The sequence below is a fragment of the Rousettus aegyptiacus genome, unplaced genomic scaffold, assembly GCF_014176215.1.
Source record: "Rousettus aegyptiacus isolate mRouAeg1 unplaced genomic scaffold, mRouAeg1.p scaffold_m13_p_10, whole genome shotgun sequence".
Lineage (NCBI taxonomy): Eukaryota > Metazoa > Chordata > Mammalia > Chiroptera > Pteropodidae > Rousettus > Rousettus aegyptiacus.
The window spans coordinates 87,535,787-87,552,442 of record NW_023416285.1 but is presented as its reverse complement, the minus strand read 5'-3'; the positions used below and the strand labels follow the sequence as shown (position 1 = coordinate 87,552,442).

Below are 16,656 nucleotides of genomic sequence, written 5' to 3'. Positions count from 1 at the left end.
ACTACAATGAAGTATTACTTCACATCTGTCAGAATGACTATCATCAATAAATGAAAAAAAAAAAACAAGTGTTATTGGTGAAGATTTGGAGAAAAGAGAACTCTTATATACAGTATTGATGGGATTACAAATTGGTACAGCCACTATGAAGAGCAGTCTGGAGGTTCCTCAAAAAATTAAAAATGGATATACTTGTGACCCAAAATACTTTTCCGGGTATTTATCTAAAGAAAACCAAAATAATAATTCGTAAAGATCTATACATCCCTAGTTCATGGCAGCACTATTTACAATAGCCAAGATACGGAAGCAGCCTAAATGCCCATCAACAGACAATTGGATAAAGAAGTTATGGTTCATATATACAATGGAATACTACTCAGCCATAAAAGAAATAAATGAAATCCCACCATTTGCAACCGCATGGGTGGACCTAGAGGTTATTATGATGAGCAGACTAAAGTCGGAGAAAGATAAATACCATATGATTTCACTTGTATGTGGAATCTAAGGAACAAAAAGAACTAATCGAAAGCAGACTCACAAATACAGAGGACAGTCAGGTGATGGCCAGAGGGGAGGGGTGTAGGAGCCTACGAGAAAGGGGTTAAGGGTTAAAGAAGTACAAATTAGTAGTCAATAGATGGTCACGGGGCTGGGGAGCATGGCATGGGGAACGCAGTCAGCAGTAAAGTAATGACTGTGTAGAGCCAAAGAGGTGATAGCGTAATCAAGAGGATCATTTTATAAACTATATAAATGTTTAACTGATGTACTGTATACTTGAAACTAATAATAAAATAAAATGCTAAAAGAAAAGAAAAGCAACTAGCATTAGTGATATCTTTACAGCTGTGAGTTTATTTGGTTTCTTCCTTAGCAAGGATCTTGTCCAGGTTTTCATGAAATTTATGGTCACTGAGAGTTCACATCTTAATGTAAGAATCTTGAAATAACTTGTACCCTTGGTACTTACATTCATTTTAGAAATATTCATATCCGAAATACATAATGTAGAGTGAATCCCAAAGGTCTTTATTTAAACTAGTCATTCTAAGCCTGGGACCTAGGTATCTCTTGTAAAATTCTCTTCTGGGGGTGGGGGTGCCAGATTTCTTTCCAATGTAAAACATCTGGTAAACTCAGAACCTTAGGGACCTATATATCTTGAAGATCTAGGAAGAGTTTTCGTTCAATTCCTTCACCCCCAATGCTGTGACCTATAGACATGCAGAGCTATTCTCAGGATTTCTGAAAATTTCTAGGATATTTTCTGTACCTCTACCTTTTAGAGTTCTATTTCCTGCATGTTTTTTATGTGGCATGGATGTGAAAATCAGTATCATCTTTGAGTCCCCTCAAAGGCCACTTACACAAATCATGATTTACTAGTACTTGTTATGAAAAGTGCATTTTGGGAAAGGAATTTATAAAGCAGGAACAAAAACCGGCAAAATGGAACAGAGGTTATATAACCTCTCATATTGCAATATCTTTTGGGCTCTCTAACTCCTTAGTGTTTATGAAGGTTGAATCTCTTGCTAGCTCTCTCTCCTTTTTCCCCTCTAGTCTCATATTCTTCTCTTCTTCAAGGGGGTAGAATGCTTCTCTCCCAATACTCTGAAGTTGAAATATATTTAGCTTTTATGAACTTGCACTCATACTATCAGACATTTAAGATATTCTATAAGCAAAGATAGTTCCCTTCTATCTTTCAACTAAGGAATCGTGGTGTCAGAGTAAACATATTTTTTCCCCACCACGTTACAATAAAAATTTCATATTAAACTATGACACCCACACACTGTATTTACACAGGCCTTAAGTAAGTTATTCCTTCTCATCTGCAATTTTGCATAATCGTTTGGAATACAAAGCATCAGTGTATATACCTTGCTGACCCTCGAGACAAAAGTACATAAAATCGATGAAGGCTTAAGTGTACCAATTACTGCAGCACCTTAGGAAGCAGAGCAGCAGTGAGTGAGTTAGTTGTGATGTCTCATCTTAAATTGTGCATCTGTATTGCCAGGCAGTTCTAGAAGCTGCTGGTTATGACTATACGGCATGGCATCATGTTTGAATTTACTTAGCTGTTGTTAACAGGATGCTTCCTGTTTATTTTCACAACAAAATTCTGCCATGTTTATGGATAGTACTTTTGCATTTTCTTGCATACCAATAAAAAACGTCAACTCGAATGATTACTTTGTTGCAGTGATAGAGATGGATATAACACAATGGCAGCAATGTATATTGTGCAAATCATTATTTTCAAGATCTCAATATAAACCGTTGATTTATTGACTTTATTAAGAAGGATCATAACAATTCAACCAAGTGGGACACCGATACAATGATGTTCAAGGTTAGGGCATATTTTTAATAGAATGCTAAACACATTTGAATTGTCTAACTTGAATTCTTCTTGTTCTTAGCATTCTGTTAAGTTTCTGATGCATATGCAATATTAAAGAAACCTTGTGAGAGAACAAATGTTCACAGAATGTCATATGCATCAAGTGAGAAAAATTGTACCAAGACCAGAAGCACAAAGAAGCTTCAGCAGGAGTCCTTGTCATGACTTGATCAGTTCTTGAATTCATGAGATGAGCCAGATAGAAGATACCAAAGCCAACTCTGTTAACGTGGGTGTGTCATCCAAATGATTCCAGTGGCTCCGATGCGCAGAGTCACTGCACAGAGATATTTGGGTGGCACATTGAACAGAAAGTAATTGAGGAATATTTGCTCTGGAAAGCATTTCAGTGACCTATGAAAGGAGTTGACTTGCTTGGCCCCATCAGGCTCATCCGTGATTTCTGAATCAGAGCTGGATTGCTTTGCCGGGGCGATGTCTTTGTATGCTTTCTAGAAAGCCCCTCAGAATGATGTATCATGCACTTGCTGAGAAGCAGTTGCCCATAAACTTAAAGGTTCCATTTTCTAGTGTGGCAGTTGCTGAAATTGAACAGAGGACTTGCTCTAATCATCACTTCTGTACCCTTCTTCAAAGCGATTGATATCGAACGCATCGCCTCTTTTTGTGTGTCCATGGGTGGCCTTTTTGTGACTGGATATTTATTTATATGTTCAAAGGTAGAAAGAAAGAAATCAGGTTGTTTTTTTTTTTCCTACCATAGAGCTGAAATTTAGAACACTTTTTTGTATTGGAAATACTTGTTTCAAGAAATAAGGGGATGAACATTGCAAGTGAAATCATTGAATTTTGGAGCACATGGCATTTTCATGCCTGACCATTTTTCCCTGGAGAGCTTACAGAGAAAAGGAATATATTCTGGATCATTTGATTGAAATAGGAATTCTACTTACAATAGTAATATGATGAAACGTGGTCACAATGAGTTTTGAGGCAGGACTCCAAACTGAATTTTTTTTCAAGGCAACAAAGCCAGAGGATTTTTTGATGTGCTCACTTAGCGTCATTTCTTTAACTGCTACAGACAGCGAAGGAAGGCTGTTCATTCAGGAAATATTTACTGACTCTGACTATGCGTCAGACACTGTAGAAGATAATAATGATGGGCATAGCCAGGACAGACGTCGTCCGTGCCCCTGCTCGTTTCATGGGTCAGTCCATCTTTGCGTGAATTAGCATTTACCCCAATTTGTCTTCTGTATCTTAAACCAGTGGTTCTCGAACTTTAGACAGGAATCTGCAGGGCTTTTTAAACTGTACGCACTGAATTCTATCCTCAGTTTCTTCTTCTTTTAAATTATTTAATTAATTTTTCCAGCTCTATTAAGCTAGAATGGACAACATAAGGTTGTAAGATATTTTACAACATGATGATTTGATATATGTATACATTATACAAGGATTCCTCAATTGAGTTAATTAACACTATCATCTCTCACATTTATTTATTTATTTATTTTTTGGTGAGAACATTTAAGTTCTATCTTAGCAAATTTCAATTATACAGTTATACAGTGATTTCAGCAGTTCTGAGGTGAGGCGTCTGAACTTCTGTTTCTGATAGTTGTCTAGGTGATGCTGCTGGTCAGGAACCACGACTGCAAATGAACATCAGAAACTGCCTGATGGTGATGATGACAGGTGTCAATATTAAACAGTAGATCACAGGATTCACTGAACAAATGCTACAGCAGAAGAGTCACTGTTTCAGTAAACTTCAAAAAATGGGCTACTTTTTGTGTGTGCCCAAGACACTGTGACATTAAAACACTTCTAAATTGTCAATTCTATCTTTATAATATATCTAACTTTCAAAGAACTACCAAATTGGGCAGTTTTTGATGAGACATTCAAAATTATTTTTTTGGAAATGAAAGGAGTACACGCTGTAGATTTAAATATTGAGAAGTAATAGCATCGACTTTATACTCGATCCCTATTGACTATAAATGATTCATTTGATTATATGATTTATTCATATTTCAGGGCTTCTATTTTGATTTTTTCTGCCGTTACCAAAGTATCTACAGTCATCCTTGCTCGCGAATTATTTATTAATTTTTCTTTCTCCTGATATATAATAAAAATAGATCGTGGCTCAGAGCCCTCCGCTCCCTTTCTCTGGCAGACTCCTTCGTTCCTATTCTTCTGTGTTGATAACTCACCTTATACAGCAGACATATAATATTTCAGAAATAAACTTTATAGTATTCTGCAGCGCACTCTTTCCTCCTGAAATCAGAAGTAACACACTCCAATACACCCTACAAGGGTCTGATCATTGATGTACTTGACTCAAGGACACGAGTCTCAGGGGGCATGATGGGAAATGTCTGAAAAGCCCTTTCGATTATCACTGATTGGAGCCAGGCTTCTGTTTCTCTGGGTTTCAGGTCATATCTAAAAGTCAGAAAGCAGGAATAATCTCTGGTTCTTTAGTAAGGTAGCAGTAGTTTTTCACCTTCTACATACAGTATTTCTAACTAAAAGACGTGTAAGAGATGCATACAGTTGATTCCTGAGAGCTGGTTTAGCGCACCAAAAGAGACTTGCAGCTTTGTTTGTTCGTTTGCTTTCAGGCGAGTGAGCTAGCACTAAGAAGGAAGAGAGTCCTCAGGTTTTCAGTATTGGTCATTCATGTCAGCAAAAAGAAAGTTCAGAGTTAGGTCTTTTCCAAACTACTACCTTCCCACTCCCACATAATGTATTAAATCTCTGTCTTTCATCACTGCAGAAATAACTCAGAAACTCAAAAGAAGCAACATACCAAAAGCAGTTCCTGAGCTCCTTAGAGGCAGGCACCATTTTTTTTTTTTTTTTTAACTCTGCAAACCTTAGCAGAGTGCTTGGTTAGTAACAAGCACTAGCGGTTTCTGTGCCTTTACAGAGGACAGCTGTTCAGGAAGGGCCATCCTAGCTCCAGGACCCCCCTGGATGAGCCCAGGCCTCTGTTGGAACTGTGAAACATTTGATTTTGTCCCTCTGCTTAATCTTGCTTTCCTCCCTCCTTAACTAATCTTGTTCCTGAGAGCATGCTGCAACCAACCTCCTGAGTACAAATCTCTAGTTCAGAGACAATATTTAATACATAGGATCTTAAATATTGCATTTTGCAAAATTTGGAAATTTAGCCACTATTTCACAATAGTGCCCTTCAAAGCAACATGAAGTAATTGGCGTTTATTCAAAAACATCAGTCTTATTTTGCCTGAGGGTGCTATTAAACTAGATGATTCATTAGACTCTTTAACTTCCTAGAAATTACTCTGCATTAAAATGACCTTGACTTAGCTGTGACCCTTGTCACAGAGTTTTGAGATACAGTACAAGTTCTTTTGAGGAGTTCTCCCAGACAGCTCTGTAAAGTTGGTGTGGCCTCTTGGCCAACTTTGTTTTTTGTACTTTTCACCAAAAATGGAGATATGTGCCTTCGATCTCATGTCATCAGGTGTGTTGAACTTATTTTTTTTATCCCCGAACTTCCTTAGTACCTCACCTGGGATTCCTTAGTACAAGCAATTCCCACACATTCTGCGTCATCACGTGGCCAGGAGAACATGACCCTTGAACCTGGAATAATAACGCCCGGTCTGTGGTCCCAGCGAAGCCCCTGGCTCAGGAGAAGCAGAGGCAGTGAGGAAGACCGTTGTTGTATGTGCTCGCTCTCCACGGGGCCTCAAGAGCTTACATTTTGCTGCACAACATTTTTTTGTTCTCATTACACATGATTAAATGAGAGCATCTAAATGTACAAATCACAGAAATCAAGATGATTAACCTCAGATTCTTCAGCATGCCCCAGAACAGCTATTATTAACAGTGGGCTGTGTGCCCTGGTTTTAGAATGAAGCTCCTGTTTTCTTATAGCTTAGTGGGCTTCAAATGGGTTTACAGTGCCCTTCCCACTGGTAAGATCCCATTCTGAATTCTAGAAGATGCTTCTTTTTAGATATTGCTTAAATGGGGCAAGTTAACCTTCAATAGCTATTCTGAATCGGGAAAAGCTATTTCATGGGCTATTATAATCACATTTGTGATCACTATCATTACAAGACAGAGAAATATATAACTCTAGAACAGCAAGTACTAAAAAACAACACAAATATGAAACCAGAATTAAGTTATAATAGCACGCTCTCTCTTCTCTCTCTTCTCTCTCTCTCTGTCTCTCTCTGTCTCTCTTTCTGTCTCTCTCTCTCTCTCTCTCTCTATATATATATATATATATATATGATATTGATTTTGAAATAGAAAATATTATAATTTGGGTTACAATTTTAAATGGTGTCACTGTAAATCAGGAAATGAAAGTGAAATGTCACTAATTATTTATCACACACATTTTTACCTTTTTGGGTAGAAGAAAAAAAGAAAATGTCAGATTTGTTGTGTTTCATGTTTATATATTTCGTTTACGTTCAAGTAGGAGAAATATGAGCTTATTTTATTCTCTCATCTCATGAATTTAGCACACAGTTTTGCATTTTGTTACTAGTTTACTAGTTAACTTTCCCTTCCCTCCTCAATCTTTTTTTTTTTTTTTTTTTTTTTTTTTTTTGTCTTTTTGATATAACTGAAAAAAAAAAAGGCAAGGCTTCGGCACTCACGTCCAGCCACACTGGGCCTGAGACTTTTTCGACTGTGCTGAGGACCGTAATTAGTGAGCAGGCCCCCCAGAGGAGAAGAGAATTGATATTAACATTTTTCCCCTGATGTCGGCTGGCCCGGAATGTGGAGGCAACTGTAAATGTTGGGGGAAATGGCTCCGAGGACCTAGCAGCGTGATGGTAGCAGCTGGTTCTGAGGTAGCTATATCCACAGCGACAGGAATGGCCTGTCTCGACATAAATCCCAGCCTGTCCTCAGCACTGCTAACAGATGGCAGCCTCATGGCAGGACTTGTTTTATGGCACAGATTTTATATGCAGTCGGAGCAGCCAACCTTGGGTAAAATGTGACCGTAATGACACCATCGCGTTCCTTACCCCTGAAAAGCAAAAATGAGTTTTTTACATACGCGTTTTAGTGCGGCGCCTACAACATCACTTCTTTCTCTTCACCGCTTCATTCTAAATTTTGTTGGCGGTAACAAAATCACAAATGGGTTTGTTGAGCAAATTAGTCAGCAATTTAGGGAACCGATATGAGTTCATCAAGACGCCCATAATGGGCTAGATTTTCAAAAGACGTGTCTAGAAGATGGAATGCTGGAACAGTATCAGACGCAAGTGAAAAGAAAGGGTATTAACTGAATTGTGTCTGGACTAACTCAGAAGAATATGGGCATTTGAAAAGACAAATAGGTAAATGAACAAAATGGGCTCAGAACAGTGTATTATTTAATTATTTGAGCCTAATTTATTTCCTGCTTCATTTCTTATTGTTAAGAAATACCATGCTCCAACTAAAAAAAGGTAGAAAAAGTATATTAAGAGGAACCAACCATAATGATAATAACACACATATTAAGAAGAAATAAAATGTGTGAAAAATATATTAAAAGCATACCTAACTGCTTAAAATGAGTTCAAGATTCCAGGCAAACACCAGTGACAGATCAGCGCACTGAAAATAGTTGCAGATAACACCTCACTTGTGTGTGTCTAGAATTTTGAACTAATTTTAAGTATATAGATGGTACAGCCTTGGCGGTGCAACTCAAATGGGTAGGAAGACCTTGTTTTCTTGTTTTAAAGGGGAAAACAAAAACTACAAGAGTCAAAAATGGAGCATGATGCATTAAAAGTGAATGTACAAGGCTTTATGTACATTCTAGTTTCCAGAAAAACCAAGGGCTGCATCATAGCTAAGACTTATTTGATATCAGTATTGTGTTCATTTTCAGAGAGAGATTTTACACTGACATTGATGGAGCAGGTTTTATAACAACTAAAATGATGAAGAAAAATGAATAAATATTATGTGAATTAGACAAAAAAAAATTTGCAATATTTAGCCCAGAAAAGATGAGGAGAAAAATGGCTACTTCAGATATGTGAAAGGCTGTCATATGGGTGATGGTTTAGACTTCATTTCTGTTCTCATTCCACTGGGCAGAAGAAGAAATTGCAAGTTGAAGTTCCAAGTAAACAGATCTCCACTCAGTGTTGGCTCAGAAGGGTTCTGTGAGATTACCAGCTATTTAAAGTAGAAATGGACAGCTTTCTGAGATAGTAAACATGTTCGAATGCAAGGCGAAGTCAGTTGTTGCGATTGCATGGTGGAATTCTGGTATTACATGAGAGATTAAATATGATGACATCACATCTCTGCTCCTGAAATCTGATGTTTGGTTTGGGGGAGAGTGTTACTTAGGACTTGTTCAACAACTACAGCATGGAGTAGGGTTGTTGCATTCGAATAGCACAGTTCATTCAGGGAATTTTTCCACATGTTATAAATAGAGGCAGCATTTAGGAGAAAAGCTAAAATGTCTTTCAGTTTCGTAGATGGTACCCTGTAAAAAACTATTGATTAACCCAACATCATTGCAACAGATGGCACAACCCAGTGTTAGACCAGTAAGCGTTACCAGGGCGAGGCTGCCAGTCCAGAAATTGCAAACAGGTGGCAAAAGTTCCCCAGGGGGCACTTGGCATCTGTAAGTAATCAGTTACTGTAAAAACCCTGGTCAGACACAAATTAGCGTCATTGCTGATGACATTTTTAATAGCCGAAGGACCTCACAGCTTTATTTAATTAGAATTGTAACATACTATATACATGGAGCTGATCACCTTTGCCGAGTGTTTGCTTCTTTTCTATTTCGTTAGCCTGAGTTACAATATACCAGACATTTCATTTCCGTAATGCGCAAGGATTGTAAACACAGGATGGAAGACAAGATGCACCGTCTGCACTGCTCCAGTTTCTCTGTTGCGTTTTCTCTGCTTCTTCCATTCATCCATAACCAACCCTTAAGGAGAAATCAAATACATCTGTACTTGGTTTCTGTTCAGTGGAAATTAAATCCCACAAAAACCAAACCGTGGTTTGAACTGAAAAGGCTCATTTTTAAAGTGTATTACTAGCCTTTCTGACATTATATTCCCCTGCCTTCTTGCCCCTTCCCGATGGATATGGAAGCAAATTAAAGTTTACTCATTGGGGAATTGATAGATAAAGGATGGATAAAGACTTAAATTGCCAACATTGTCCAAAATTGTTGTTTTCCAAGCCTGGTCTTGTACTTCAAAGCTTCTTTGGAAAATGTGGTGGAGAATGAGAATTTTGTGTAAAAGCCAGACTATTCAGTTTGGAAAGAAATGAATAGCTTGGATCCCTTTAAGCATGTCATGGGAACATTTCTGTAGATTCCTGTATGCCACTGGCCAACATTTCAGTTAATATGGTAAGATAATTTTTCCTCTGATTATACTCTGGGTAATTTGTCAGAAAAGCATTTGCTTTGTTGAAACAGTAAGTTACTGTACTTAGAACAATCGAGACTGGCCATAAAACAGGATGCAGATAAATATAAGGAAAAAAAGCAGAATGATTTAAAATACTCTGTTTTAGAAAAATGAATAATATGTGAAGTCAAAGGACAATGTACTGCATACGATCCAGAGGTCTATTTATATATACTTTTTTCTGTTTTCTCTGTAGTAGTATGGAGAACTTTACAGCAAAAGTCTGCTGCATATAGTGGCTAAAATTTTAATTGAAATCAAGAAGTTGCAGGCAGAGTGGGTAGAATTCAGATCTTATTCCTATAGTTGTCCATCAGCCTGCCTCTGCCCTCCCTTTCCCTCCCCCTCCCCAGGAGAAATTTTGTCTTCACGTGTTGCATTGTTTCTTACTAGGCATTGATCGATTATCTAAAATGAAGAAAGCAGTTTGTATTATTGACTTTGGTCAAGACCTTCGTTTGTATTTTATTAGTTTATTTGGGTAACGAATGGCTGATCTATTGTTAGGGACCAACTTTCGGCTCATGACAGTCCTCATACCTTTTATGCATCGACTGTCTACCTAATCAGAAGCCTGGTTCTTGTTGAAACATAGGAACAGTAAGCCAATTGGCAGATTACAGTGACATTTCCAAGACAATTCACAGGAGAAAAATAAAATGAAGAAACAGAAATAGACAGTGATGCTTTGTGTTGTGGGTAACTGTAATGTGAATTTACGCCTTCTATTTAAGAAAGGTCTGGATTACCTCACATAATCCTTCAGATTTCATAGCCGTTGCTAACTGTGAAGCACATGTAGTAATCTAATGAAGACATTACCTTGGCTTATTCTTTTAATTTGGAAGACATTTGTGGTTTTTTTCCATTGGTTTCATTGCACAGATACAAAGGCCTATTTTAGACCTTCGTGACTATGAGATTCTCAAATCCTCTCTTGCATGGCTCTGTAGCCCCCAGGGTCACCATTGGGATGCAGGAAGGGATTTCTGGGGAATGAGATGCGACATGCAGGCACCTCCACGTGAATGAGCCTGTTGTCCCACCGCTGCCCCCAAGTAGTCTTGAAGGAGACCCAAGGCAAGTAGACTAAACATGTCCTATCACGGGAGTCTTGCTCTGAGCTTCAGTCCAGCATCATGGAAGTATTCATCAGAAGTTGGCTTAGACTTAAAAATATAAAACCCTTCGGACATGTTGGGATTAAGCCAGGCAGTTGTTCCAGTATCTTCGAGTTCTGATGGCTCCTTTCTCTCAGCCTTTGTAAGATTGTTGAGCTTACATGATTTAAAAAATAAGACTAATTTATAGTGTAGCCAATTTATAATTATTTTATAGATTTTAAAGGTGTTAAACCATGGGGATTAATTGTTTCTTTTTGAATCCTGCTTTTTGTTTCTATTTTTCAAGAAGCTATTAGAGAATGAGAGGGGTGAATAAATCATGGTTTTACTGTGCTAATGATCACATTATGAATGAGTTGTTTTAAGAGGTGAAAATCACTGACTGCAACCAAGTTTTACAGCTACCTATATATTTGGATCTGTCACGCAGTCTCTACTCCCTGTAAACATAGTGGGAAAATTCTGTAAAAAATAAATAAAGGGGCCGAGATGAGGGATCTATGATTCCTCGAGGCAAGAGAGGTAAGTTGCCTATCTTAATGAGTCAGCAGCCTGTTTAAGGGGTCGAATATTAAGGTGGAGATTGCTGTGCTCAGAACTCGAGGACACAGAAAAATGAACAATGCCTGGGCAGCAGAAAGACATTGGAGATTTTCTGCATTCAGCGGTTTATTGGGTGACTGTGTGTTGTCCTAGACTTGTGCTTGGCACGTGTTTTTCTCATTTATTCATCTCTCAGCAAACATTTATTAAAACTTAGGGAGTAGGAAAGCAGTTTATTTTAGCTATAAGGTCTGAAAGGGATATTGGGACATCATTTGGAATGGCCTTGAGTGTCAGACTAATAAATCCAGCCTGGATTATCCTGTGGATAATTTAGAGTCAGTAGAAGTCTTTGGTCAGGCCCTCTGACTGTCAGAAGCACACAAAGGTAGACCAGGATAAGGGGCGATGGATGCAGAGGCGCAGGTAAGCCCTTAGGATACAAAAAACACATAACTGTGGTGTGAAAGTTGAAATTAAAAGGGGGCGGCACACTTAATTAATTGGTTGGAGAAACTTGAGTTAATTAATATGTCCTAGGTGCTTTTCCCACACTGGCCAACAGATGCATTTAAAAAATCCCTACTCCCTCCCTTCTTAGGATGGATTGAAAGAGGGAACATGTTGAAAATGGGAGAGGCATTAGTAATTTTGATTAAGGAGAAACCTATAAATAAGATTTTATTAACTTTTATGAAGGGGCAATGCAGGAACTCTCTCTACTCAAAGGTAACAATTTAAATCAAACTTAGAGTCCTTAAATTTGAATTTAAACTTTTTTTTCTTAATATGCCGTGGATAATTTCTACATATATGTTGCAAATTGAATGCATCAGATTTGTCACATCAACTGCAGATTTCACCATTTGAAAACAAGATAGATATTTTCATCGTTTAACATCCTTCAGGGTTTTAGAATACATATGATCCTTTCTCTCTAGAGGGAACTCAGCCATTGTTGTTATATGTGCAGTAACTACCATAATGTAAAGGGATTTAGTAGGCAAAGAAGGATATTGCTCAAGGATATTTCAGCCTCTCAAGTTCTAATTAGGAATTTCTAATTTCTACTTGGAACCTAAAACTAGCACACAGAGCTACGCGACAAAATTGCTTTGGTGGATTCTGTGGCGTCAAAGGGCATAGGTTTCAGGTTTACCTTCCGAGACACTCTACTTTCGCCGATCCAGAGTAAAGTTATAATAATGGAATTTCCCCTCCGATGATGAATTACCAGTCTGTGAGGAAGTGGTTAGGGAATGGCAGCCCATCGTCCAGAAAACCCCGAGGACAGCCATTAGTAAGCACTGTCTGGTTGAGCCCCTGTCATTACGGAGGCCGAGTGCCCTGGGAGAGCGTCACTCTGCCTCCATCCGACATGCAGAGCAGCCAGCGAGAGAATGAATGAGAGAGTAGAAAAGAACTGCCAGAAACACACTGAAGGAGGAAGTCTTCGTTTGGAACAAAGAATAAATAAATAATTAAAATGAGAACATTTCATATTTTAAGGGAGTTGTATAGGTGAAACTAAGGAATCGTTATTTGTACTCAGTTCGATTAACTTGTAGAAAGTAAGATGTATTCATTTTTGTACATAATATTTAAAAAATTAAAATATTTAATTAAGTATAAAACTTAATAATATTTTTAAAATATTTTCATATTCGAGAGCCTGAAAAGAGGAAAGCAGGATTGGTAGAGGGCATCAACAGTTTGCCTTTTGAAATTATTTTTGAAAATTTGGAGAATAGTTCACCATGTCCAGATTACAACACTGTTCCTTTAAGTAAAGTGTATGTCACATTTCCATCGGGAAGTAGGCGAGTGGCCAGTTTCTCTTGCAGTTCCACAGCCCTCAACAAAATCAACTCTTGCTGCACCACGAGATGTAAATTGTTAGTTACCCAACCAGCAAGTGGTTCCTGTGGCTCTGGGAGGGCTGTCAGCCAGTCTGTGGGCTGAAAAGTTGGCGACGAAGCCACATGAACATGGAAGCATGAAGTCACTTAAAGGCCATCTTCACATGCTGATAGCCGTGGGACCCTTGGCGCTAAGGAAGAAAGGAAAAAGAAATATTCCTGGTGCTTACTGTATCAGTAAGTGAAATAGACTGTACGTGGGGAGAAAAACTTTCACAAGGAATATAGGAAAGATAAGTTAGGACTTAATTTCCGAATCTTACGGGCTTCTAGTTAGCCTGTAAATGTCATATTCATGAGTCTTGGCAACTTGCAGACTCCATGGGGACAGACACCAGGTCCGGTTTTACTCATCGTCATACCTTTGAGAACTTAATCAATATTCAATAGATTTTTGTTAAATGAATGAGCGAACAATTATCTAAAATTTTAAGGCTGCAATTATGTTTAATAACATCATTATGCCAGATTAGATAATAAAGCAATGAAATATTCTGGTCCTGATTCTTAAAGGCGACTTGTTGAGGGGCCTGGAAATGTTTGCAATTCCGAGTCACTCAGGTTTTTCATGATTAAATGGAATTTGTTCGACTAATTTATTGTTATTTGTATTTTCAGGAGAAGTAGCGTGGACAGGTTGTTTAGAGAGTTGAAAAGCTATCATCAGTCCCCATCCAGAGCCCCCTCTTTTGTCACTTTCTAAAGGCAGCTGTTCCACTCCTTTTTAATTGTTTCTCTTGATGTTATCTACACAGATCTAAATAATATGCTTAGGGCGCTAGCTCTGGCTTACCAATTTTAATAATTATCTTTTAAATACAATGGAAAAGGAGATTTTAGCCCTTTAAATTAGCTCCGTCCCCCTATTTATTATGCACCATCCCTCTGACTTAATGATATGCCCGGAGTGTCTGGGCCTGGACATCAGCATTCCAGGAGGTCCGTGTGGGACGGGGCAGAGGGCAGGTATTTCCACAGTGAAATGATAACCTTTTAAGTAATTTTCCTATCCCAGGGCAGTGCCCCTGCTTTCACTGCCTGATGTCCTAGTCAATTTGAGTAGCCATAACAGGATGTCGTGGACTAGGTGATTTCAACAAGAAACTTGCTTTTCATAGTTCTTGAGTCTGGTCAAATCCAAGGCCAAGGTGCCAACAGTATGGGTGAGATCTTTCTTGCTGGTTTGCAGATGGCCTCGTTCTTGCTGTATCCTCCCATGGTGGAAAGAGAGATTCATGTTTCTTCCTCTTTTTATAAGGGCATCAGTCCCATGTATAAGGGTCCTTCCCTCATGACCTAATCCAACCTCATCTCCTGAAGGCCCCACCCCAAATGCCAGCACATTCGGAATTAGGGCTTCAGCATAAGAATCTTGGAAGGGGAATTACAAATATACAGTCCATAGCACCTGGTGTCTCCTCTGTTTTACCCTTACCAGGTAACAGCCTGCAGCTCTCTGTTAAAGTGCGCAGATTGTCTGGTGGTCCAGCTACTGTTTAATCCTCAGTTTTCTGTCCTACCTCCGCCCTCACTCCCTGATGTAGCTGGTTGATCCAATTTCTAGGCAAGTCAGCTTTTTATTTTCCTGACAGCTAAAATTCTGTAGTCCTTTTCGCCTCCATTTTATTTGTGTTTGGGGGTTTTATGACATTTAAAGATCCCCATATTCTGGTTTCCAGGGGTTTTACAGTAAGAGCAGGAGCAGTGTGTAGATATGCGTCATCATTTTCAGCCAGAAGTAGACAAATTTTTTTTCTTCTTAATTTTATTTATCTTTTATGATGACATTGGTTAACAAAATCCAGTAAGTTTCAGGTGTGCAATTTAACAGTGAGATATATATATATATGTGTATATATATATATATGTATATGTATATATATACACATGTATATGTATGTATATATACATACATATATATGTATACACACACACACACACATATATATATTGCATTGTGTGTTCACCTCCCAAAGTTAGATTTCTTTCTGTTACCGCATATTTGACCTCTTTTACCACCCAGACAGAAAAAGTTGAAAGCCACATAATACCACTCATATGTGGGATATAAACCTAAAAGCAACAAATGAACAGGACGAACAGAGACTCATGGACATAGACTAATTAATTTTTTAAATTCTTCTGACTCTAAAATTTTATGTCTCAATTTCTCTGTTATCTGTATAGACTAAATATGTCTTATTCTTTATTTGCTCATTTACCTGCTTCTTTATAATTTACCTTTACCCCACTGTTTAAAAAATCAGTCTTTCCTATGAACAACAAAAGTGCTATGTTTAAAAGGATTTTTTTGTGTCTAAATCTTCATGTCTACAGAAGGAAATTTTAGCACTCAAGTTTAATCGCAGTCAGATTCGGAGGTCAAAGCAAATTAGCACCAGCAGAATTCAGTGTTACTTAAGAGTGGGAGAATTTCATAACCACAACAACAGCCTGTGTGTTTCATGTCTGGTTTTACCCTTCAGTAATTACTTGGCATTAGAACGAGATTTAATATAAAATGCCATCAGTCAATCATAATTTCACATAAAGTTAGCACTTCAAAAAATTGTGATGACAATTGGACCTGCTATTTGGTGAGCAGTAATATAAATTGGAGTCTTGAGGGGCGAGAGAATGATCACAATGGCAGATTATTGACCATTCTGCCAAGTATCTATTATAAGTTTTCATGGTTATCATTCTTTTTTGTCTATGGGAATGACTAAACAAGAACATGGCAGTGTTGACTGTCACTGCTTACAAGTTTTATCTCAGGTGTGTGACTATGAATGTCTGTGTGCAGGTCCAACGGGAACCACAGGAAATGCTTCCTGACAAACATTCCCCAGGTCGTCAGTCGTCCAGGATGGAGTCTGGTGGTACACTGTAATACAGCCATGCATATGAGTGGTCCTCCAGCCTTAAAATAATTTAACTAGGTTTAACCAAACCTTCCTGAACTTTATTTGCTACAGAGAGTTCTAGCAGGAGAGGTTTGAGACTCTTTTCTCCCAGTAACTCTGCCAGGATCTTAAAGCATCTTCACCCAACCTAATAGGCTGAGATGGAGCTTCACAAAATAACCAAAAGTCAAGCTGGCAGGTGTCAGTTTTCTCAGTGGTGGCTATTTCAGCGTGAGTCTTTTACCATGTACAGCCAACTCATTGTACATGGCATCTACCCACCTCAATACAAAAACTCGAAATTATGTAATT

The 16,656-nt window shown here is 38.2% G+C and overlaps 1 protein-coding gene across 2 annotated transcripts in view; it reads left to right on the top strand.

Annotated features, from left to right (window-relative positions):
- PLXDC2 (plexin domain containing 2) overlaps window positions 1-16,656 on the top strand; it is a 355,810-nt gene that overhangs the window by 112,790 nt on the left and 226,364 nt on the right. The window contains exon 1 of one of the 2 annotated variants that reach the window (XM_016124276.2): window positions 13,161-13,615. The exons of the other annotated variant lie outside the window; for it this stretch is intronic. Coding sequence (XP_015979762.2) covers window positions 13,516-13,615 — 100 coding nt within the window. The 5' untranslated portion in view covers window positions 13,161-13,515. Of the gene's footprint in view, window positions 1-13,160; window positions 13,616-16,656 lie in introns of those variants that run through there. 2 annotated transcript variants of the gene reach the window in all.